Raw genomic sequence first — 25,606 nt, forward strand, 5'->3', positions numbered from 1 at the left:
GATGGATAGATGAGACTATACTGACATAAATTGGAATTAAGATTAAAGATCTATAATATTTTGCTGAAGCCCGTCGAAAAGCGGGCTTGGGAACTAGAGAGTTAATGGAGCTGCTAACAGTTAGATGTTCTGAATGCATGCAATAGAAGTTAAAAATTAGCAACTATTGTTTTTTCAGATTCTCCTTCAGAAATTTAAAATTATAAAGGAAATAACAAAGAAAACAGGGCATAGAACTATATAGAGCTTTTCGTTACAACACTTGCATTGTTACATTCGTGAGTGATCGGTTCTTCTGTGAATGATATGACTATCTCATATCAATGTTGATAACTTTTATCCAACACTCATAAAATACCTCTCTGGAAATAATGTGCCCCTGGAAAAATTCAAAACGGCAACTGGGGTCGATTTTAGGCCTATGAATATCACCGGGATGATCCGTAAATTCTCCTTTCACATTATTTCAGCGAGTTTTTTCTAGTGTTGGATAAAAGTTGTTGATGTGATGCAAGTAATGTGACAAATAATCTTGTGTAGTTCTACGTCCACCATGCGGTCGTAGCTTTGCGTATAACCCCTTCTGTTATTTGGTGTTCGCGTATTTAGCTATCTCACTACTAACTAATCGTTTGATAGATTTCTCAATGAACACTGGGAGTTAATTGTACGAGAATAATACAACACCTCAAAGTAATACTGGTGGAACCATCCGATAGTAAAATTATTAATTTCAGCAAATATAGGTTCTCAAATAGCTCAAATTGAGCATTCCAGGTCAACAAGGTATAATATTTTGTTGACCGTGTTAGGGAAAGCAAGCATTAAACGACCAATCAGTTCAATCTAACTCTGCGTTTAAAAAAGGCCAGTGTTGCAAAGCGAGCGAAAAGTAAAACCTTTCTCGTTCTTTCTGCTGGAGAACGAAACATGTGCTACGCTTCTTAAGTCTTCGGCACGTACACTTTCGAGATACTCTTCATTTTTCACGTACTCGCCAGAGCAGCAGCTAACGTGCACCGGCACGCAGAAACTCTTTTGTCTTTCTACTCAGCGGCTGTAGAAAGGTACGCAATTCCTACTCGACCTAGAGTACTCGACTAAAATTGTGCTCAAAAACGAAAATGCTATCTTCATCTACCAGTTTTGCTATCTACAAGTTGTGCACCGACAGCCGAGAGTGAGGTGGAGAATCTGAAAAGTATTCGCGACTACGAAGTTAAAAAAGATTCCAAAGGTTGTTCGCACCTACGCGAACTCTCATATGCGATTGTCAAAATGTGTGTGAGTGAACTTTATTCTCTCAAATGAACACTGATATTGAGTGCTACCCGTGTCGATTCTCATTGAAAATCATGTAACTGGAAAAAATGATATTGTCTACAAACATGTTGAATATATTTGATCTAAGCCAATCCAATGCAAAAAGCCGATGAAGTAAATGAGCATCTACTTCTCAAACACATAAATATCGCTGAAATAACATAGCGCATGCGGAATCGCAGTAGTCAGTATTACCACTGTCAACCCATTGAACCTGAAAGTAATTTCATTTTTAGCTCGTTCATGCTTCATCGATATTCACAGTCTTTAATTTTAACTGATATTCTGTTACTGACAGTCAATACTCGCAGCTCTGTTCACAGCCTTCAATTTCAACTGGTATTCTGTTGCTGACAAAGAAAATTCGCAGTTCTTGATAATAAAAGCAAACATATTTCCTTCCTTCGTAGTCCTGAATTGCACATTGGAACGTGTTCCTCCGCAATCATCACAGTCTTGAAACAATTGTCTTCGGCTGGTCGTGTTCGCGAGTAGGAGAGTAGACGGGAGTGCGTGAATGTGAGTTTGCGGTTGGTCCGAGAAAACTCGTGTGAATCAACATTTATTATTAAGACCTGGAGAAGAACCAGCACAAAGCAGAAAGTCTCGATAGCAAAGGGTTGTTAGTAGTTTAAGTATTTATGATAAATATTAGTGAATAATGAGTATGTGTGACCAATCACAAATTGTGACTTCTCAACACTTTTTAAATTTGAACCTACTTGTCAAAAAACAGAAGTAAACTTACAACTAACTTACTTGCTAACTTATTGATAATAAAGAAAGCTTATCGTAGCAATTGAGGATTGCAACGATTTTTGTCGGAAATTGTTAGTAATTTTATTTGACATAGCTTCTAATGTTTCAAACCAATAAGTCTATGTAATTCGAGTGTACCAAACCAAGGAGGACGTTGCAAAATCATTTTCAGAATTTTGTTCTGAATCCTTTGAAGCATTTTCTTCCTTGTTAAACAACAACTTGACCAGATCGGTACAGCATGAAGCATTGCTGGTCTTAACATTTGTTTGTAAATCGAAACTTTATTTTTTAAACAAAGTTAGGAATTTCGATTAATGAGAGGAACGTAGCAAAAAAGAACGAGAAATCATTTTGAAATTGAATAGAGTATACTCCTATGTGTGTGCGATAGCAACGAGAACCTCAAGCTGTTGTATGCTGTTTATGAGCGAGATTAATAACACTGAACAAGGCTGGACTATTTTTCAGCACTGTTTGCATAATTGAGGCTGGAAATTAATCAACGCTTGAATATGCGTTTTAGTGTCGGGAAGTCGATAACAAAGGGCACTGCACTTAGTTACGCAACACTTAATTACGCTAGTGTTGGGTGTTGTACGTTGCTGAAGTAAAACAAAATTCAGTTCGTGCGGGATCATAGAGATAATGCCGAGCTACAGCCCTCTTTATCAATGCGTTCAGACATTATGAATGAAGTGTAACGAATTAACGGAAAAATATCAACTCTTCAAATACATTTTTAATTTGTCCTCTAAAGGGCAATATTCTATTCCATTCAATATCGGATATGATGCTTATCGCATCTTTGTGCTACATATCTCCGACAGTGGGATTAAGGCACTCTTCTGATAACACTATGAAAAGCTGTTTTCAAAGAGACAGATTTTGATTGCCATCCAAAGACGTTTATGTGTGGCTTAAATATGACAGAGCCCTTCACTGGAGAAAGTGCTGGCTAACGCACCTACCGCTGATGCTGCCGCTACCGCACAAAGGCAGCTTTTTACTAGAGGAAGTAGTGCCGCTGCACCTACCACTAACGCTGCTGGTTCCAGCTGCTATTTAGTTAGAATCGTCTTTGTGGCTATCCACCATAAAGCAGATTGGTTTGAGTAGAGACAGGGTATATATAACCCAAAGAGAGCATTCCAGGTTTATTCCAGGTATATTCTATCGACCGTGCTAGGGAAAACAAGCATTGAGTGAGGTCGAAATCAGCGTTTCAACAAGGCTTGACAATTTTCTGCATTTGAGCGGATGCATAGATATATGATATTTTACATTTGATTGCTGCAAGAATGAAGGAAATCCGTTAAAAAATAGCGACTTATGAACATTTGAAAAGAGACAACTTTTGTCCCATTTTCCGTGTTTAGGTTTTCTTTATACACCCCTAGGTAGCCGTACTTCCTGAGAGACGTAGCTCTACTTCAAAGGCCCAGGAAGAACAAGCAGAATGAAAAAGGATGGTTACTTAAGAAATATTTAAAACATGCCTAAACTGGAGTATCAACTCGTTAACATTCATACATTTCTGAAATATAGTAGGTGACTAACAGGCAGGAATCTTGATGATATTGTTCTTTTCGTTACTCACGCGTGTTAGACTGTAGAATAGCCAATTCAAGCAAATACAATGACGTGTCGATTTTATCGCGGTTCGTTTTTTTTACGTTTCTTTTTTATCACACTCGAATTTATCACGCAAAGCATTTCGGTTTTATTACTTTTCTGAGAGATATGAAACATACTATGAAAAGACGAATTAATTCACCTAGCGGTGCCATCTAAAAATTCGAAAAAATGTCAGTAAGCTTTCAGCCAATCGCTACGTTTTAAAGAACAGTTCCTTAACTGCCAGATGAATCATGACTTGATTGCCAATAAAATATACAACTGGAAAGTTACGGTCTTTAACAAATTTTTTCTGAAGGTCGAGAGCTTCTGATTGGTGAAAAGTTCAGTGCAGAACTCTGTCGCTAAGTGGCATTGATGTGAACGCGATTCTTCATATTTTGACCTTAACTTATCCCGTGATTCTTACTTTCTAGGAAGCTGCGGTCTTCAGCGAAGTTGTTCGAAATGAGAAATGAAGTACGGAATTTCACCACTATTTGCGTGGTAATGTACACGCAATTGTTCGTATTTCGATCCTGACTCATCTATAATACGATTCCATCCTTCTAGAAAACTGTGGTCTAAAAGACTTCACAAGATCCTGAACAACTTTTCTTAAAACCACAACTCTATAGGTTGTCGGTATCCGTGATACAGTTGTATAAATTTGCCCACATTAGGTGATGATAAACTTTTCGGGGTGCTGTAATATTAAAGCTGGGTGTTGCAACATTTAGTGAAGCGATTGCAAACTTGTGGCAGGTCGTGTATATATATATATTTTTAGCGAAAATTCCGTGAGAATATCAAGCGTATCAATTTAGTTGGGGGCTAATAGCGGTCTTAATCAACTAGATTAGCTGAGTGAATTCGTTATCGATATTGTTTTGGGCACATTTTACGTGTTATGGGATCTACGCACAGGGTAAGGAGATTTCGATTGCTCCAATCACCGAAGGTATCGTCCGCAAAGAGGAGCTGTGTTTCTCGCTGTAATAGATGAAGAGTGAGAACAAAAGTGAGCCCAGATTGCTTCTTTGGGGGACTCCAGAAGAAATAGCAAACGGCTCAGAATATTACGACCCAATAGCAACACATACAACTCTGACAGTCAGGCATGATCGAAACCATCTCACGAGCATGACAGGGAGCCCCAGTTTATTCAGCTTCCGGAGAAAGATGTCATAATTGACATAATCGAATGCTGCCTTGAAGTCTGCGTATATACACAGGATCTACTTGCAATCCCACATCCATTGACAGGTTGGTCGCGACGGATCTCTTGAAGTAAAATCCATGTTGATTACAAGAAATGTAATTGTAATTGTAAACTTTTGACCACGTGATTCCTTGATAGTTTTAATTTTTATGAATTGGCGAGAGCATTGATTTTCCCATCGTGCAGGAAACAATCGTGAAGGAAACAAATAAAAATTCTGGCTGAAGATTCGTAGCACTCATGCATTAGGGTATCCTAACTGCGGCAAACGATAACGGAGAAAAGCTGGAAACAATAGGTTTTGGTTGGAATTCTTACACAATGTAGTACCAGTGTGTATAAAGTTTTCAGTTTTATTCTCTACTTACTTTATTTCGTGAAATAAACCGCTGAGAAGTTGTTGTCTTCAGCAAAGTTGTTCAAGAGGTCAGAAATTTTCCGTTTACAGACAGTTTGGTTGGGATTAGGACCATTACGTGGCTAAACTGTACGCATACTAAATAACTTTAAGTGTTATGAATTAAGTTTATCTCGGAAATCCACCCTTGTAAAGAATTACAGTATTAATTAAAATTTCTAAGAGAAATTGGGGCATTTTTTTGCTTAATTAACTACTGAAGAAATATAATCAAATTTCTCGGCATGAAAACTGTTACGGTTGATGTGCGGTCAAAATACGACGACATTCGTGCTCATTAGCACCACATAGTGGCAGAATTCTGCACTGAACTGGTCATCAACTGAAAGCCTTTCACTATCTGTTCAAGTTTACTGAAGACCGCAACTTTCTAGGAAGCCGAAAACACGAGTTAAGTTAAAGTCAAAACATGGAGAATTATACTGCAGGTGATACTATTTTTTCGGGATGCGGCAATATTCAAAATGAGTGTGAAGCGATTGCAAACTTCATCTGCTCGAAAACGACTAAGGTCAATTATCAGAGCATCAGCAGTAAATCAATCAACCAATCCATTCATTGCGGAATGCGATATCAACCTTTTGTCGTTAGCCTTATCCCGTCCGGAAACCGATTAGCCATCTAAAATATGCTGAATACCCATCCACACAAGTTATGCCAGATTGGCTAATCACGAACTGAATGTCATCGTCATTATCACCGGCACATTCCAGCACATCACAGCCCATAACAATCCGATTAGCGAAATCTGATTTACTCATTCGAAGCGCAACCAACCTTCTAACGTCGAACACGCATTGACAAAATCCCCATTCCCAATAGTTGTCAATGATTACCAGTAAACCGATCCCTTTCGATGAGGGTGACGGTTTTCATGAGAAGCAGAAGTGTGTTTACATGCTTGTTGTGACTACCGGCCGTCGAAAGTATGATAGCAATCGGACACCGATTAGGTGGAGGTGTCGCCTTTTCTGTGCTGGTAAACATTCAAAGATAACAAATATTTGAACAATTTCCGCTACGCAAACGAAACGGTTATTATCTGCAGAAACGACTGGAATTTTGATTTTCCACTGATTTAGAAGTAATCTCTCTCCAGTTATAACTTTGCTTGTTTGCTGCACGAGTTGACACGAAATTGTTCGTTAATTTAAACAGGTCAACCGGGACCGACTAGAACACCAATAATAACAAATATAAAAATAAAGACGGACAATATGATTGCTCCTTCAGCGGTGAAATTGATTGACATTGAACGAGGAAAATAAATATTACGAGGCGACTGGAGAACGGAGTCTTGCAACGGCACAGAGGAAAGATAATTCGATCTGACCTGCACTATTGTCCACTCATGGTTGAAGGTTCAATCAAGTAGAATACTTGAGCATATCAACGAATCGTTGTCATGTACTTGGATAAGTGTAATTATTATCACGTTGAGTGTTTCAAGGAACGGGACCTCACGTGGGCGACCCAGCCAACAATAACAAGTTGATTATCAACGAGTGTTGGTGAAGCACAATTACGAGGGAGTATTTTTAGGTCGAAATATTATCAGGGATTTTACATTTTAATGATTAATCTGTCGTTCGAGTTTCGTTCCAAAAAATTCTCCAAAAATTGTTTCAATATGTTGAATACTTGGCTGTGCATATAAAAAGCGCCCTTCTTCACACATTTGTTCAGCGTTCACTGGAATTCTGTCGGCAATGGCACGTGTTTCGTTGGCGTTTCGTTCAACACGCCAAATAAACCAACGACGGTGTACGGCAAAGTATGTGAAGTATGAATCGTGTCATTATCAGAACTTTTGGTGAACATGGGACACGTTTAGTGCGGCTATCTTGGCTGTGAGTGAAGCTTTATTTATAAATTTATTTTCTGCAGGAAATGCGTCTGAATCCAAATCTTGATGCAATTTCAGAATTTTCAGAAATTGTTCCATTTATCATAATAAGTTAGGCTATAACACCTTTTAAACGATAGTATCTACATAAAAGTCAGATCAAGATGTGACATTTCCAATTTTGAGCATAATTCTCTGCTGTGCGTCTGATGTTTACTAGCTTTGGTAATACAACTTTAGAGTCGCCTCGTACCTATAAAATTCATTCGAGAGCTGAAATTATTTTATTCTTTCCGAGAATGCCATACTGAAATCCCGGCGATCTATTTCACAACTGACATCGTGCCAAAAACCGTCAACTTCGCAGTTCTCTACTCTATCACCGTCATTCGGTCACGTCTTCGTCATAAATATATTCACCTGTTTTGCGTCTGCGATATTTCGTTCTCCTTCGGCGACGCTGCTGCAGACGCTCCGGCGAGGTGGACAACGACCGCAAAATGGGTGATTTATCCCGATAGGCAGAAGACCGCTCGTCATACTCTCCAGTATCATCTAGATATAAAATCCCCTCATCTATCGAACAGCAGCTGGCCGAGGTGCCGTCCTCACTCTGGAGGCTCCACGAATTCACATGGACTGTGTTGGAGTTGCTGCTACTGTCCACCGTTCGCAGATCCTCCCGAGAGAGCGCTTCGAGTTCATCGAAGTCCTGCATACGAGAGTACAAAATCTCCGGCGTGACTGCCGTCGTTTGAGGCTCACCATTTTTCAGTGCAGGCACCGGTGGAAGGGGTAGATCTAGGAAATCTGACTCATCGCTGCTGCTGCTGCTGCTTCGGCTGCTGCGCTCCCGGATAGTGCTCAGGCGTTTCAAATCACAACGAAGCGCTGTCTGTCGCAGATGCTGAACTTCGTCAGCTTCCATTGGCTCACCACAATATAATTAATCACCACACCACAAACAGCTTCCTCACGTCTCTCCCTCCTCACCACCAGTCGCTAGAGCGATGATGATGACGATAATGCTATAGTGACGAGATCACGGGGATGCTGCCGACTGGTTCTGCTTCTGAGTTTTTCGTTTCGAATTAATGTTCCGCCTCGCACTGTACACAAACTAAGCTCTGACTAGAGCCAACGCAGGGTAAAAGATCACAAAACCCGTCAAAAAAGACGTAAATTCATCCAACACAACACACATTACGGATCAGACTTATTTATATTCCGTGTTCGTCGCACTTGCTTTTTTGTGGTTGCCATTCTGATCTGTCAACCGTGAAGATATGCACACTAACGGCACTGACTTAGGTAGATAACTTTCAAGATAGAGCAGCACGCTTCAACTTCATATCACAACGACGCCAGAAATTAGTGCATTAGTCCGGTGAAAGTACAATGCTCCCGGTTCGCTAATAACTTTGGAGGTGGGATATAAATATTTTGTCCGCAATTGTCCCGTCCACTGTATTAGGTAGCAAAGCGATTGCGCTTTCGCTTGAGGTGGCGCAGTTCACGCGACGAATCTCTGCGCTGCGCGGTCGCAAGCCGCACTGGCAATTTCAAATCGACTTGAGTCGCGTTCTAGCTGGCATGACTCCCCCTCCACGCTTCCTCAATAGCGGCCGTCTGTCTGACTGTTTATTCGACGGGTCGGTCGGTAGATTGGTTTGGGCTGTTGTTGTTGTTGGAGACACAGCCGTGAGCTCTTTTTCTCTCTCTTACTCTTGCTCAGTGCATTGGTTGCTCTTCTTCAGCCCGTTTGATGAAGCATGTTTAATTCGACGGCGCACGGTGGGTCTTGCTGTGGAATTGGTTTGAAAAATTGAACCCAACGCCATATGAAAGCTTGCTTGTCAATGTTAAATTGTTGATAAAAGAAAAACATAAATAACCATGGTTTATCACCTCCTACATCAGACAAACGATGACGTGGAATAACAATCAGCGAATGGACGAGCGAAAAGTTGTCACGTGCCCGATGGATTTCGTGTCAGCAGTTCGGCAATTGCTGCTGCTGCGTGCGTGCATATCAGAGCCAATTATCCATTATATTGATAATCAGTAAACACGACGTTCGACATTCGTTTCGATTACAGCTCCGGCTGTCATTTCGAAGGAAAAGTGACAGATCTCTTCAGCATTCATCTGGGGACGCGTTTGTCAACTCGGAATATGTACACTATACAATCTGGCGATCATTTCGTAGCTACCGAACGACACTGTTACTACTGCTGTTATGCATGTAAATGGTTTCTTATAGTCAGTGTACCGTTACCGGTGGATATGCAACACTAGTTAGCCATTCTTGAACGAAGCTTATACTGTGGCCAGTGCCGCACATATATCTTTCTTCAACTGTTGGAGGTTGGAATTAATTCGCAGCGTTCCGTGAAGCTACTGACATTCTCACCGTGTGTCATTTTTTCAATGTGTTTATAACATTTTGTTTTACGCACTTCTGTTGATGCTCATGTCAGACATGCTCTAGTCGAGTAAACCTACAGAAAATTGATTGTTTGATTTTAAAGTGAAAATTGTAAGTTTGAAAGACGAAGACCATCTCGGGCAACCCAAAAAGTTCGAAGATGAAGTAATGGAGACAAAACGTTGAATACTCCTAGAGTTGCCTGAATCGCTCGGAGTTAACTCATCAACGGTTGGGAAACGCCTCAAAGTCAACGGAATGGTACAGTGAGTACGTGGGGCCCACGTGAGTTGCAGCCAATGCAAGTTGAACAGCGTTTAGTCACCTGTGAACAGCTGATCCAATGGCAGTCAAGAAATGGATGTTTGCGGAAAATGGGTGCAGTACGACAAATTTATGCCCAGAAAACATCACCGCAATAACATCAATGCTGAAGCTATTGAAGGGAAAAAGGTCATGCTGATCGTGTTGTGCATATGGTGCACGCAAAAGTTCAAGCCTTAATTAATCAATGTGTCAACTCATTTCGCTCAACGCACAAGTTTTTTTCATATGAATGAATGGCTTCCTTAAACTTCTTTAAACAACCTCTGCAACCGAAACAAATATTAGCGATCCTTTCTGCTTTAAATTTTATTGATGCTTGTGTTAGTAACGCGGAACCGAATGTATATGAATAAAACCAGAATCATAGTTTGATATAAAATTGTTTTGAACAAAACTTTTTTTTAATTGACATGTTCAATAACGTTTTTATATTACCAAATTCAATCAGTTATAGTTTTCATTAATTTAGTCACTACCCAAATTATCGGTAAAGATTTGGAGCTATCTAATACAACGAAAATATGCTAGAGCGTCAATTGTGTTTTCGATTCGACGAAGTGATTTGGCTACACGACAATGCCAATGATGCAGTTGAAAGTTGTAAAAACTGATTAACCCTATCCCCGTGGAGAGAAATCAGTTTTTACATCGAAAAATGACATTCAAACTCTTATTACTCAGCAACCACTTGCATAATTGGCACAAACTATATTGCATGTTGAAGATCAATGTGTTCTCTAACTGCTTAGAATATTTTACATTTACAGTAATCTCAAGTATAGTTGTTAAACTGTTATCAAAGTTTATATGTCAGCTGATGCCGTTTGGCATCACCCGCGGGGAATGGGTTAAGAAACCCAGCATCGCAACACTTCGATAACTTCGGAAATACTAAAAATTGGATTGAATTATTTTTCAAATCTAAAGATGTAGGCTTTTGTTGCATATGGTGTCCGTCCCTTGCCAGAAAAATGACGAAAATTAATTGAAGTGGTTTAAGTAATTCCAGTGCAAAAACATTTATGAAAACATTTTTTTTTTTCGTTCGAAATCTGGAACTGTTTCGCAGGCTTTTTTCAACAATATTATCACATTATCAGCATTCTCAGAGTTTTGGAAAATACTTTTTTTTTGTTTTTCAGATATATGGGCAAAGCACGTAGGGTTTACCATCCAGCTGACCTTAAGGGGGACCCTACTCTGGCGGGTCGAAAAACAATGGAATGGATGTTAGAGTAAAGTGAAGTGTTCGAGTATTTTGGCTATTGAATCAGGTATATTTGAATATGTATTTTGCGTGTCGTTTGTAATGCGATAAATAACAATTCGAATGTTATTCTCCCGCAATCATATATCCACTACAATGCAACCCGTATTGAGAGTGAGTGACTTGCGCACTATAGGGGTACAATTTGAAAAACCGAAAACTTAAACTTAAAACTCAGTCAGTTTCCACCAGATACAGAAATCGATTGGAAAGTTAGCTGTGTATCCACAAAAATTCGGAAAATTGCGATTTTGTGATGCTCACTATTGTGCTAATGTAGAGACGCATGTTTTAAGTAATCAGAGTAAAAACTTGGCCTTCTTCCCCAGAACACACTACGCTAAAGTATACAAACGATCTGACTTTATAACCGATTTGTTGTTGTTGTTATGTTATACCATAAGGACATGCCTACCGGAAGTCTAACTTTCAGTAGTCACGTATAAAAGCTAGCATGCAGAAATTTAGTCTTCATCATTGTATAACCGATTACTGCAGCAGGAGGACTATTGACTCTTACTGGAAATTGACTTGACCAGCAGCTGGCAGGGTAGCAGCTGATTTGAATGCAGCAAGGTTGAGGAGGCGGCTCATTCAATTGTAGCGTTCCACAGCAGATGAACCAACCGGCGGACCGCAGCACTGCACCGCATTGCTGAATATGTCCGGAAATGTTAGTAATTTTGTCCAGATCTGTCGTGTCGCGTCAGCCATTTGACCACTGAAGCATACCATGGAAAATAGGTAAAAAAAATTTTTTTTTGGCATTTTGGCAAAGTTGGTTTATTTTTAAAAGAGACGTGGACTGTATCAGGCCCAAGACTCATAACAAAACCTGTCTCTGCTCAGTATCCCTGCTCCCGGTTCTCTAAATCTGGGTTTACTTGATATAAAAACGCACTCTATAAATTGATTACTGTGTGTTTGTCTTATTTTTACAACCTTATAATAACAGGGTTCGCCAGTGAGTTACGCATATTCAATTTCAACAGGGCCAATATAAAAATGTTCGATGTTGGATTGGTATCATGCTTTTTGTGATAAATTTTCAACATTGTTATGTGTAGCTAGAAAAAAACATTAATAAAAATTCAAAATAAAAATGTCAAAACGCTCAAACGTTCATAAATTTTTTTGTTCTTCATTTTACCATCGCCAAATTTTGACAGGTAGTAGTACATATTGTCATCTTCAATATGTAAAAAAATAGATAGAATTAGAAAAAGGTACTTTTTGAGATATTAAGTATTTTGTGACAAATTGGCAAATGTAGAACAGAAAAAAAAAATTTTTACAGTGAATATATTTTTTCTAGAACCACAATTTTGCTGAAGACACCATTTCAATAAAACAAGCCGTTTTTCTGATATAGAAATGTTTTATCTATCAGTCATCACTTTGAATAGGCCCTTTTGAAGCAGCAGTCGCGAGTCTACATGAAGCACTGATATCATAAAATGACCTCTTTTTCGAAAAGGAACAACTGTGAAAAGTTTCAGCGAAATCGGAAATGGTCGATCAGGATCGATGTGCGAAGTAGCATGGAATGACTTCACTGTGAATACCTGTAAGTGTGCCGGTAACGTGTGTGTATTATCGTTATGTTTTGTTTGCTTGCTTTCAACGAACAATAACTAGAGAAATAGAATCATGTGATTGGTGGATGGCATTCCAAAATCAACACTTTTGCTCAAAGTTACCAATCAATCAGTAAAAGAGGAGAGTTGAGAGAGAATTATTACAATTTACCGCTTCACACCATTAAATTAATTAACCCCAATCGAATGTAGGTATTCCCAAACCTAAAAAATACATTGACATTTAGTTCTACGTGAACCTCGCGATCGTGTCTCATAAACAACCGCTTTAACTATTCTAATCTTGATTCGCTTTATGATAGCCATTGATTTGGGTTACCCTCTGTCAACCTGCGTCTTTCTTCAATATTGTCAAATTTATTTTTTTTAATCAAGGGGATGATAATCCCCCTGACTTCAGAAGGAAACCCTGGTTACGCCCCTGGTGTAATCTATTCTGAACTACTTCATGTGGACGAAACCATTAACGGGGACTTTTACAGATGTACGTAATATATGTTGGTTGTACATTCGGCTGAGCAGTTACAAAAGAAAGTAGAACGACTTATTTCCTACTGTCCGACGTTTCGTCACCGGTCAGTGACATCTTCAAGGGAAACTGTGGGGATTTAATCTAAAGTGGTTACTACATGAATACAGTCTAGCTAATTGTTTGTGGCTATTGTGTCTGGGGCTTACATATATCTTGTTCGTTCCTTGTTCAGATGTTTTGAAGCTTATCGTCAACACTGATTGGGGCGATTTTGGGTACATTTTAATAGTTTCGATATTAACAAAATCTGTAAAATTATTTATAACAAAAAACATTTGTAACTAACTTACAAATCTATTAGATGGACTTAATACAGCTTGCGTAGCGGTTCTGTCAGGTTTTATTCCGAACAACAACACAGCGACCAATTAGTTCCTTCTCTGTCATCCAATTTCACCACCAGTAACACCAGTGTATTATCCCTTCCAAATCCAAACTACTCTCCATAATGTAACCACCCGCCTTTGCAATAGGTCTACAGTAAATAGATTTGTAAGTTAGTTTAAAATATGGTTTATTTGAAATAATTTCACTGATTTTGCTAATATCAACATTATGGAATGTACCCAAAATCGCCCCAATCAGTGTTGACGGTTAGCTGGACAAGGAACGAACAAGATATATGCAAGTCACAAACACAATAGCCACAGACAATTAGCTGGACTATATTCATTCGTTAACCAGCTGATAATGTAAAACAGCCTCTAATCGGCGCAAAATCCCCACAGTTTCGTCTGGAGATGTCACTGACTAAACGTCGAAAAGTATGAAATAAGTCGTTCTACTTTCGTTTGTGACTGCTCAGCCGAGTGTACAACCAACATACATTTCAACAATAGAAATTTCACCAACATTGGTGTCCGATATTTAAAAAATGACCCGAAAAAGTAATTTTGCTTCACGACAATGCCAGGTTTCGTGTTGCAAATGTCCTGCTCTTTGCTCAGAAGATGAGACACAAATTACTGTATAACCCGAGAATTAATCAAGCAAATCGAACCAAATTTAACACATGGATATGTTAAGAAGCAAGGAATATTTCTATGGTACATAAGCACCCCTCCCTGCTCTGGTAGGGATACCATACAAACCGAAACACAAATATTTCTATACCTCGAGATTTAATTAAGCAAATGGAAGCAAATTCGGCGTGTGGGGGTTTACGGGAGCAAGGAATATTTCTGTGGTTGATCGATACCCCTTCCTCCTCTGGGAGGGAGGGCTCCCATACAAATGAAACACAAATTTTTGCACAACTTGAGAACTAATCAAGCCAATGGAACGAAATTTAACATGTGGAGGTTTCTGGGGGCAAGAAATGTTTCTAAGATCCCAACTCTGGAAGAGTAGTGGGGTTTTTACAATTTTTTTCATAACTCAAAAACTAATCAAGCAAATGGAAGCAAATTTGGCATGTAGAGGTTTTTTAAAACAAAAAATATTTCTATGGTAGTTTGACACTTCTCCCGCCACTAGGAAGAAGGGTTCCCATACAAATGAAGCACACATTTTTGCATAACTTGAGAACTAAGCAAGCTCATAGAACAAAATTTTACATGTGGAAGTTTTCCGGGCTAGCAATATTTTTATGGTGGACTCTCTCCATTTTCTGGAAGATGGGGGGGGGGGAGTTGCTTCCATACAAATGAAACAGATATATATTTAAAACAGCCTACAATGATCGGGATGATTTACAGCAGCCAAAAATCGACTCCAGACGCCACACGCCGTGTCAGAATCGGCATATGAGGCAACTTCAATGCACCTTGAGTTTCTCTTCAGGCGTCGTACACAAATTACGTAATGCTAAAAATCTAGATTCCAGACCCCCTCCCCCCTATGTAACGATAGGTAACGTTCGATATGACTCCCCCCCCCCTTAAAATTACAGGTACAAAGTTAGGAAACCTTTTGATGCTGGCTGGAAGTTCTCAACATCATTTGATCTTGAAGGCCATTCGAAACAAGTCATCAAGTGATCAATCGTTGGTAAGTTTTACTAATTTAAGGGGAATATCTACGGAATACGGAAAAGTTCATGCTTTAATCAATCAATGTGTTTTCTCGTTTCGCACAACTTTTGCTCTAATTTCGCACAACAAATGTGTGAAAAGTGTAATTCACATAGATCGAAATCAGAATAGGGTAATTTGGACCCTCTGAGGAAAACTCCCGTTATTTCGTGGTCTGTGTTTTGCATTCCGGAAATGTAAATTATCACAGTATTATTGATCTATTTTTTGTGTTTTTACATGAAAAAAAAAACAGGAGGTCAAAAGAATAGAAAAATAACGAATATAAAAATAATGATTTTTGGACATGAAAAGGATATTTTGGAGTGGGGGTAATATGGACAATGTTTGAGGTGATGTGGACAGAGTGAAAAATGTGAGTTTCATGGTATTAATGACTGCTTAATACACATTAGAGCAATAGATAAGAGCGAAATGGTTTGATTAAACCTAATCAAGATAAACATTTCAAAAGGTCCTTGCTGCTTTCATCGTTTGACGAGGGCGTCTTTTCATTTTGGCGATGGTTCAAACAAGCGTAGTTTTCGTTCAGAAGGCTAGAGTGATCCCTCGACTATCAACTTGTGCGAGTAACGTGTCATGAAGGGTGTTTAATAAGCTGTGGTGATTGAATGAAAGTGATCGATCTGAAAATCGGTCAAAGCAGATAGGACCTTTTGAAATGTTTCTCTAGTAATGTGTTTATTGTTGTGCTTTGGGATTTTGATTATAAATGGATAACGTGAATCTATCGATGATTTTAGTTCTAGCTTATTTAATAAGTCCAAAGTTTTTTACTATAAAATTTTATGAAACCGAGTTTTGGTTCCGAGCAGACTATTGAAACTATTCACCATGATTCTCTTAAAACATGGGTAAATCTTCATGTTCTTGAAACGCATGAAATATATTAGCAGAACACTTCAAGGCAGTCGATGTTTATGATAGCAGCCGCATATAAAACCACAATGAAAATTCATTATCATAAACATGTTGTATTATTTTTTCATATCGATTAAAATCATATTGCATAACTGATTATATTTTTTTACAGTTTCATCTCCTATTTTATCTTTGTCACACACACATTGTTTATGTCGTTACCATTAGAGATGGTCGGGTACGGGTATTTTTACCCGAAACCCGTACCCGACGGGTTTGGGTCGGGTTTCGGGTAACGTCAAAAATTATTTTACGGGTTTGGGTCGGGTACGGGTTATTAAAAAACCAAGGCTTCGGGTTCGGGTCGGGTACGGGTTTGAAAAATTCTCAATTGGTCGGGTACGGGTCGGATACGGGTAATTCAATTTTCGTGCATTATGAGAACTTAATTTTTATAATTTCAAGCCTGGGTGTTTTCTTAATGTCGATAATCGGTTAGTTCGGAGAAAAAATCGCACATCCTCACTCATCGAGAGATCACCCAATACCTATTCTGACAGTTGTCGGCAGTTTATGCACCAAGGGAATGACATCATGCTATCGCTTTCTAATGTTAGATTGAATAGTTCTTCCTGCATCGAGAGATCACCCAATACCTATTCTGACAGTTGTCGGCAGTTTATGCACCAAACGAATGACATCATGCTATCGCTTTCTAATGTTAGATTGAATAGTTCTTCCTGCAACGGTTTTGATTTAAATGGAATTTTTATCGGGCTTTTTTCATAACTGTCAGGAAAACCGCGGAACATTGCACAGTGGGGCGACCTAATACAAATGCTTGTCAAGTAAAAAAAGTATCGATAAATACGACAAAAATATGGTATTTACTTAATTTTGGGGTGCTGAACACGAATCTCTATTCCACTTTTTATTTGGAGGGTTTACAAAGCACGTGACTTAATTTCTCATGATTTTTTAGCACTTTTCCCCTCACTTTTTTATTAAACAGAATTATATGATCTTTAACCACAAGCAACGCCACAGGACGCCCTCTTTACAAAAACAGATTACGTAGTTTTTGCACAACTCCTCATATCAACCCAATTTCGCAAAAAAATTGTTTTTATAAAAATTAAAACCATATTATATATTATAATAGGTAATAAAAACTAACTACAAATCAACTTTTTCTTCGAGGCAAAAAAAAAACAAGCAATCATTGAAGCTGCAGAGCGTTTCAAAGTAATGACATATTTTTTTTAAATATGTCAAAAAACGTCAGTATGCCGAGCTTTGAAAAGTTATAAAAAATCAAATTTTATGATATTGCACCCAAATTTCGGACTTAAGTACTTAAATGTTATATCAATAATGGAAAAATATTATGAAACAGCCGACGTTTAAACATTTGTTTTGATGGCCAGCGCTTTCCCACTATGCATTGAGATGTTTAGTACGAAACAAATATATGAAATTTGACAGCGATAGCATTGTCTTGGTTTGTACTGTGACCAAGGATGCCGCATGTGCGGAAATATCTGTTTTTTTTTACCGATTTTTAGAATTTATCGATGACACCGAATCTAGACTCAAAATTACGGGTTTTTGGCAAATGCAGTGAATTATAAAATTTTTCTCAAGTTATAAACTATACTAATTTTGACCTTTCAAAATTCGTTTGACCCTTTAATGTGTTTATAAAACTCGTCGTTTATTTTAAACTTTACCGCCTGAAACTCTGGGTTCATTAACATTCGTTCACACGCACACTCGGTTCTAGCCTAACTCCGGCCATCATCTCGAGAGACCACATATGACAATCAGTGCATAAAATGTGCGAGGTACCCAAGCATTTTGAAATTAAAAATTAAAAAAAAAATCCAGGGCGGGTTCGGGTCGGGTACGGGTTTGAAAATTTTCGTTGAGTCGGGTACGGGTCGGGTACGGGTAACAAATTTCCCATACCCGACCATCTCTAGTTACTATACCATATATTTCAAGGTACCAAGCGTCTCCATAACTGGGCAATAATGATAAAAAAAAAATGTTGAACTCGTTTTATTCAAGTTTTCGTCGACAGAATATTTTTAAACAACTTTAATTTGAAAGTTTAGACCCTAAACTTACTCTTGTTGAAGAGAAATCCGAGGTGCATCGAAGCTACATGTTATGCTCCGAACACGGCGTGCATTTTTAAATCCAAGATGGAAACTTAAGGTTTCTGGAAAACAGCTAAAAATGGCCGAATACCACCCATTATGAGTATTATCAGAATCGAAGTGATGTACAGAAGCCAAAAGGCGAGAACGTTCTCATTCCGATAAATTCAGTCATTTTAAAAGATTTGTCTCTTGAGTTGGGACTATCCAATAACCGATTCGTCATGCATTTTCAGACCTTTGAACGAATCGCAAGGTCAATCTTTAGAAGTCTATGGAATCAATTAAGAATGTTTTAATTTATTTAAATGAAAGTTGGCCGGGTCTGCTAGTCTACTCTAAATTTATCAATAATCCATCTCCCATTAACCAAAAATAATAGTTTCTGGAGCACCTGCCAATAAGCTTGATACATTTCCGTTGCCCAAATATCGTTGCACCGTTGCACGTAAATGGACCACGGATAAATTTCTCTCTATGTCTTCAGTCGATGGCGGAATGGATTTCTACTTCCATGTCCACAACAAACTCAAGACTAATTGACGGTTTACTTGAAACACGAACGCAAACCTATACTCGATCGGCTTAGAAACCCACATGTTAGTTCCTCCGACTAAAATTAAGCTGCGGGTGCTGCTGGTTAGGCAAGGCAAGTCAACGCGGGCAGTGATTTTTATTCTTTAACAGTAAACATCGCTGCGTGATATATGAGCTTGTTTTATTCCTGCTCCAATGTTTGACTTTTAGTGGAAAATTCACCGAAACTGCAACATGCACGGTTATAGGAGAGTATGATAAAAAGCGAATTTAAATATGACAATTGTGTATCATAAATTAAAAACCGACTTTTTAAACTAACATTCAACCGAACCAACCCAGTTGCGAATAATTTTTTTATTGATTAACGACAGGCAAGCGGTAGTTTTTTTCTCAAAATTTATTTTCATCATGTCCGTTCCACTACCGACGTGGTTCACCGTCAGTCAATGATAAATTTTTATTCCACGCTGGGAGTCCAGCGATGACGTCAATATTTCAATAAGATTTTCGATAGCATTCAATAGTCTGCCTGGTAAGTAGGAACACACGCGGATACATTTTCCTCGACGAACTTTTTTTTCACATAAAGGCACATAAAAAAATACTATTCAACTGGTTTTTTTTTGTTATTCTGTTCGACCTTTACTCAATTAGCATCGTCTGAGCACTGGTGGTGCTCTTTTTGGAAGCCCGCTGTATCGGGAACCCGAAATTCGCGCAGTGTGCCGTTAATTCACTACTGACTGGCCGAACCCAATTAAGCAGCAAGAGCAGCTCACAGCTCGGGAGAGATCTGGTAATCTTTTATGCCGGCGCGGTATTGTTGCAAATTAAAATCCCCAGTAGTGGAGCGAGTTTTTTCGGCGAACGGAATGAATGGCGCCTATTCAGTCCGGACTTTTTCCTTTGCTGTGTGACAGCTGACACTGCTGGCTGAGCTGCCTGCCGTCGTCGTCGGTCGTCGCTTTTTTCGGTTGGCGGATAATCATTCAAGAAATTGCAGTGTGCATGAATGCGATTTTAGGTCGGTGCTCTTCCAAAATTGTGGCCGCGGTAAACGCTCGGGGAAACAAACATGCTTAAATCCGATACGAGTTTGCTTCCATTTACCGCATGTGTTCGGATGTGCCGGTTTTTGTAACGATTTTTTGACCAACTGGTTGAAGTCAGTCGTGTCACTGTGCGCATTTTGCGGGAGTTCAGAAGGGGAAAAGAGGAATTGTTTGTTAAGATTTTCCGTCGAATAAACCGGAATCATTTCTCAAAATCATAGCACAAATGTTGAACATCATCGTGCGCAGCAGGGAATTTGATGCAGCCAACTCTCGATGGATGCGGAAAATACCATTAATTTCACGCACAGCGCTGCAGCGAATTTCGGCATTTCTGAGGTGATTAATTTTATTTCCTCGTCATTCCTCCGCACATAGCAGCAAGTGGTGCAACATAGAAGCTGCACATGGCAGCAGAACATCTTTTCCCTCTAACAGACACGTATTTATTTTGTTTATCCACAACCCCGTCCGACAGTTTGGATTGGACCGCGTGTTTTCCCTATTGTCAGGCAGGCGGTGCTGCTTCATGAATCTTGCTTGACCCCGTTACATCTCTTATGCGCTGATTGCTAGCTCAAACCCTAGCGAACGGTTTTTACGTGCGAAGGGTTCTGCCTGTCGCGAAGGTGTGTTTGTGTTTATGCTTTATGAATTTTAATCGTTACTGAAGCGAAAATTTGCCGCGAGCAGCGAAGTTTTATTCAAATTGTTTTGCGGAAAGCAAACCATCTTAGGACTGCTGAGTCGCGGTTTTTTTTTCATCCTCGAAATTAGAATAATGTGTCTTTTATGGTGATGAAAGCTAGCAGAATAATTATTATCGAAGGATTAAAATTCGATGACATTTCAGAAAAAATAACCCACATGTGCTGAAACTCTAACATGCACACATGTTTATGCAAATCTGTCTATTTTTCACCCAGTCGGAGCAAGTTTTTAGCTCCGAGTAGTGAAGTTATAGTAAAACAAAAACAAATGAGAGACTACGAAATTAGCTGTTACAATTCGGGCGACGATCCCCATACGAGATTCTGGTGTATGACAGATCACGCACAGCATCTTTTCAGAACACGGTCGCCATACGGCATGAGAATGACATCAGCATGCTGCAGTAACAGTAGTGAGTGCCTCCTATTCTGCTCATTTGTTGCATCACAGTTCATTAGTTTTGACAGACTTTTTCTGTTGTTTTGGGATCAGTGCAAAGCAAGAGTTTCGTTTTAAATATTTTACACAAGCAGTTGACATTTAGCACACTGGCACAAGCTTAGTTTTTCTCGATAAATAATGTTAATGTATTAGATTATGTGCGAATGTGTGAAATGAATCCAACAAACATTAATGATTTAGCAAGGTAAGAAAGAAATTACCTTTAAGCGAACCTTAATTATACACAACTCAAAATCCCATTTCCAGTTTGGATACATTAAAAAAATATATTTACATGACTTTTTACACATACTGAAGCTATTTAATCAGCCTGGAAACCCGAAGATGATGCGTTCAAGTATTAAGGATTGGGTTACCACATTGAACCTGTTTAAAACTGGTGTATAGAAATGAAGATGTTTCCTTTGTTTTCAGTTGAACCTGTCACGGGTGATAGTCTCACGCTCCCACATAATTTATTCCGATGCCAAATCCATCAGCAAAAGTCAAAGCACTGAGTGGACCCAATGAGCAATCCGATTTACCTTCAGACACCCTCATTGAGCCACACAAAGCGCTCGGGGCGGCGCGGGTCCCCCTAGAGCCGGCGACAACGGCCCAGCGTGAAATCTTGTCAGACACAGGAAATTGCTTCCGATTCGCAAACCGACATCTCCGTCCTGGCACGACACCGACGCTTCCTCGGGACACTATTTCACTAATATCCGTGCGACCGTTCGGTATTAGTGTCTCACCGCTGGCCGGCTGTGTCAACATACCCAAAACCGATAACGGGAACCCGTCGGAGCACAGCGCCGGATTTTCCGACCAAAAAGGACACCAAACACACACACACACAGTGTCTTCGAGCAAACTTGTTTTCGGTGCACCGTCGGAACGAGGAAGATTTCTGTTAATTGAATGTTCGTCTTGTCAATTAGCCATTCAACCCACAACGCAAGCAAGTTTAAACGTCTTATGAATGATTGAGGGCAAAGCTTGACAGCCGAGCATTAAGAATCCCTGCTGAGATGACGGCGTCAGGTTCGGTTCGTTGATTAAATCTTTACTGCGAACGAATCGTTCGATAGTCGTTTTTCTAATGTACAAAACGCATTAGCCAGGTTCGTAATCGTACTCCCATATTGAAAACTAGTTTCGTAGAAGATCTAGGTACTTAGAAAGCAAGTGCATCGTGGCGGCTCTCTACTTGCCAAGATGGTAAACTCATAACCACAATCACGTGTCAGCCGAGCCCTTCTACGCTCTTGTACGGGATGGAAAAACTATTTTTAGCCCCACGTGAGCAAGCAAAATAAATTCATGACTTTATACCGAATGGCTCACTCACGCAAAACATTACGCTCGATCTGATTTTCCCGCGCCAGATGCGGGTGTAATGTAATGGTTGTTTATGTTATTATATTTCAAAGTAAATAACATATGCAATAATTATGGGAGCAAAATGGCAGCCCAGCAGAAACGATAGTTTTGATAGAATTCTGGCGAGGGTGAGAGAGGGAAAAAACTACAATTTATGTAGAATTTATGAAGTTGCTGTACTTTACTAATTTCTTAGCACCTGGTGCCCGACCGACGGTCGGAATAACTTCTCAACAACTTGATCTGGTCGGGTAGACAAGAACCATCGCCCACGGCTAAGTATTTCGTAAAAAGAATGGCAGCCCGAGGCACTCACTACGCAAACTTTTCTTTCGTCAGACCTGGCGCAGCAGCAAGGTCAAGTTACTGCGAAGGGGCTTAAAACAGATAGACTGCTGTTATATTCTGTAGGTGTCAGTAGCGAATACAATTTAACGTTACCCGACAGAACGTTTTTGGCAGGCTTATGAAATTTTGGGAATTTTAGATTCGTAGACACAACAAGCCGCCGACCTGTATGCACAGCTTATTCAGCCTCCAGATGAGATTTTACGTCAAACAAGTAAATAAATTTCAAAGCATACCAACTGAAATATAACTGGGGTCACCTCACATGTAGGTGTAAAGAAGGTGATATATTTAGAAACTTCAATAGATATCGTTGTCTCGTACGAAAAAGTTCCATGTCCGTTAGCGATTGTTTTAGAAGGAATTCTATTTATTTAAGACATCGGAAGCAGTTTCTGGAAACTCGGCGAAAAATGTTGGATGACTTTGCTGTAGTACTACAGCATCTTTATCTGCCCGATTGGGCTTAAATTGTGGTAGCTCCGTTTCGCTTTTCTATCATAAAAACATTTTTTATAATTTTTTAAATATTCTAATATTGTAAAACAACTTATTTTGTGTTTAAAAACGGATTTTGTTGGCGAGTTCTGCTTATAAGAAAAACAGATAAGATCAGTTTCTGGTTAAAGAGTGACTTAAACATCTTCCAGGTTCTATTTTGCAAATATTTATCACTTTATATTGGGTAAAAATAAAAATATTTCTTCGTGAATTACACACTTACATAAAATCTTGTTAAGGATCGGTAACGCAAAAATGTTTTTTTTTCTTTTGATTGACACGTAAACCCAAGAAGAGAAATCCATGAAAAATTCCTCCGTACTTTATCACTTCGTTGGTACTTTACTTTCATCTGATTTCACAATAATATGAGTCAGAGTTTTTATGATTTGTTCGTAGAATGATGGATTTTCGGACCTAATTTCTAAGATCATGAGGAATTTAGAGACTCCGCAAATGCGCTCTGTAGTCTTATTATAATTATTGGTTTATTCATTATATGCAGGAATTTGTGTCTTGCCGGGGACGGAAAGAAATTCAACGGAAAGTTTTTCCCAAAGTATAATAGAATATTGTTCAACCGTGTTAGTCAATAAATTGATTATCAATTTCAAATGATTGAAATAGTTTTAATCAACATGATTTCCAGCAGGCCGTAATAGAAGGAGAACTAAAGGCGTCTTTCTATTTTTCGTAGAACAGTCTAATGGTACATTTTTCGCTATCCATATTCCTATGATTCTATTGAAAACCTCAGAAAAAACAGGCTATAGCCCTAGAAACCTGGACTTTCTGGAACATGTGATATAGTTGCACAGGAACTGTAATATTTCTAGTCAAGAATGGAAAAATTTGAGATAACAGTTTTACTTAAAGATTTTACTATTAAAAAAAAATATCCCAATAATGTTTAATAATTCTAGTGTTCATTTACAACTGAAATCATTCAACATTCAAATGGTGCAATTGGAAAAAGGAAAAAGCTTGGCCTTCAAGAAAGAAAATTCTTTCTATTACTGTATTGAAGTCATGATAAAAATGCAACTTTAAAATAAAAATAAATACATTAGGCATAAAACATTTCAAGTATTGCTCTTTGCTTTGGGGAGGTTACAGAGTCCGCTTTGTCAAGCGGATGGTCGTGGATTCGAATCTTAGTAGAACCAGGCCATCCGATGTCGAAAAGAACTTTAAGCATGGGCTTATTCTCGGGCTCCCCACCAGTTACCCTTCCTTTACGCTGAAATCTGCAAATACCTTTGCGTGACTTCCTCTTAACAAAAAATAAGTCCCTCTTATCAAATAAAACTGGCCAGAAGGACGCACGACGAAACTTCTCCAGGGAATTATAATTGATGATATTTGGCAAGATGAACGACTATCGGTATAGTAGAACAGTAAGCGTGTAAGGAAGAGTTGCAACTTACACACAAGCACTGATGAACAATAATGATAAGCATGCCACTTCTCAATAGAGGTATTGCTATTAACAGAAGTGCGGGATACAGCAGACACCCGGGCATATCTCACAATAGATCTACGATTCTGGTCGCAGTGAGGAAGTCCATACCGGAAAAAAAATTGCTCTTTGCTAGCTTCAACTTTGTCGCATTTTTCTGGTAGAGCACGAATACGTTGGGCAAGCGTTGAACGTTTTTATGTATATTTAAACAACTTTGGCAGTATGAGGGCGAGCGTTGTCATGCAGTGCAATCACTTTTTCGTGCCTCTGTTCGTATTGCAGATATTCATCATGCAGTACTCGGCTTAATCGCATCAATTGAAATCGTTGATTTCTTTCGTTTTCAACAACTCAATTAACACTGACTTGATCCCACCAAATACCTTTATATTCGGCCGATCCGTTCGACGTTCTGGTTAGCTGAAATGCATTTTTAATCCCCCGTGAAGCGCCACAGAGTGTTGCGACCCGATCAGCTGTTTTAAGCCGCCCGTTGACTTTCAGCGGTATAAACTTTAGTAAGTAGGTCAGGTAGGGAATAGGCTTAGTAAGTAGCTGACGCAGCAGCAGTTACGATGCGATGAAGAAAGCCCTTCCTTTTTTGCCGCTGGAGCTGTAGTAAACAACAGCGAAAAACAGACGCGCAACGTTCCTTTCAATCGCTTGGAAATGGTTTGGCGGGTAGCTCCATACAAGCAAGCGGTTCCTGACTTTCCTCAAATTCCAATTCAAGATTCAAGATTTGGCCTTCCTTCACGCGGACAGTTGTCAGCAT

The 25,606-nt window shown here is 39.2% G+C and overlaps 1 protein-coding gene across 15 annotated transcripts in view; it reads right to left on the reverse strand.

The window, feature by feature from the left end:
- The window catches only part of LOC129725608 (liprin-beta-2), a 162,037-nt gene that overhangs the window by 17,715 nt on the left and 118,716 nt on the right, over positions 1–25,606 (reverse strand). Inside the window, exon 1 of one of the 15 annotated variants that reach the window (XM_055681627.1) lies at positions 7,606–8,755. The exons of the other annotated variants lie outside the window; for them this stretch is intronic. Within the exon in view, the coding sequence (XP_055537602.1) occupies positions 7,606–8,113 (508 nt within the window). The 5' untranslated portion in view covers positions 8,114–8,755. Of the gene's footprint in view, positions 1–7,605; positions 8,756–25,606 lie in introns of those variants that run through there. 15 annotated transcript variants of the gene reach the window in all.

The sequence above is a fragment of the Wyeomyia smithii genome, chromosome 2 (assembly GCF_029784165.1).
Source record: "Wyeomyia smithii strain HCP4-BCI-WySm-NY-G18 chromosome 2, ASM2978416v1, whole genome shotgun sequence".
Taxonomy (NCBI): domain Eukaryota; kingdom Metazoa; phylum Arthropoda; class Insecta; order Diptera; family Culicidae; genus Wyeomyia; species Wyeomyia smithii.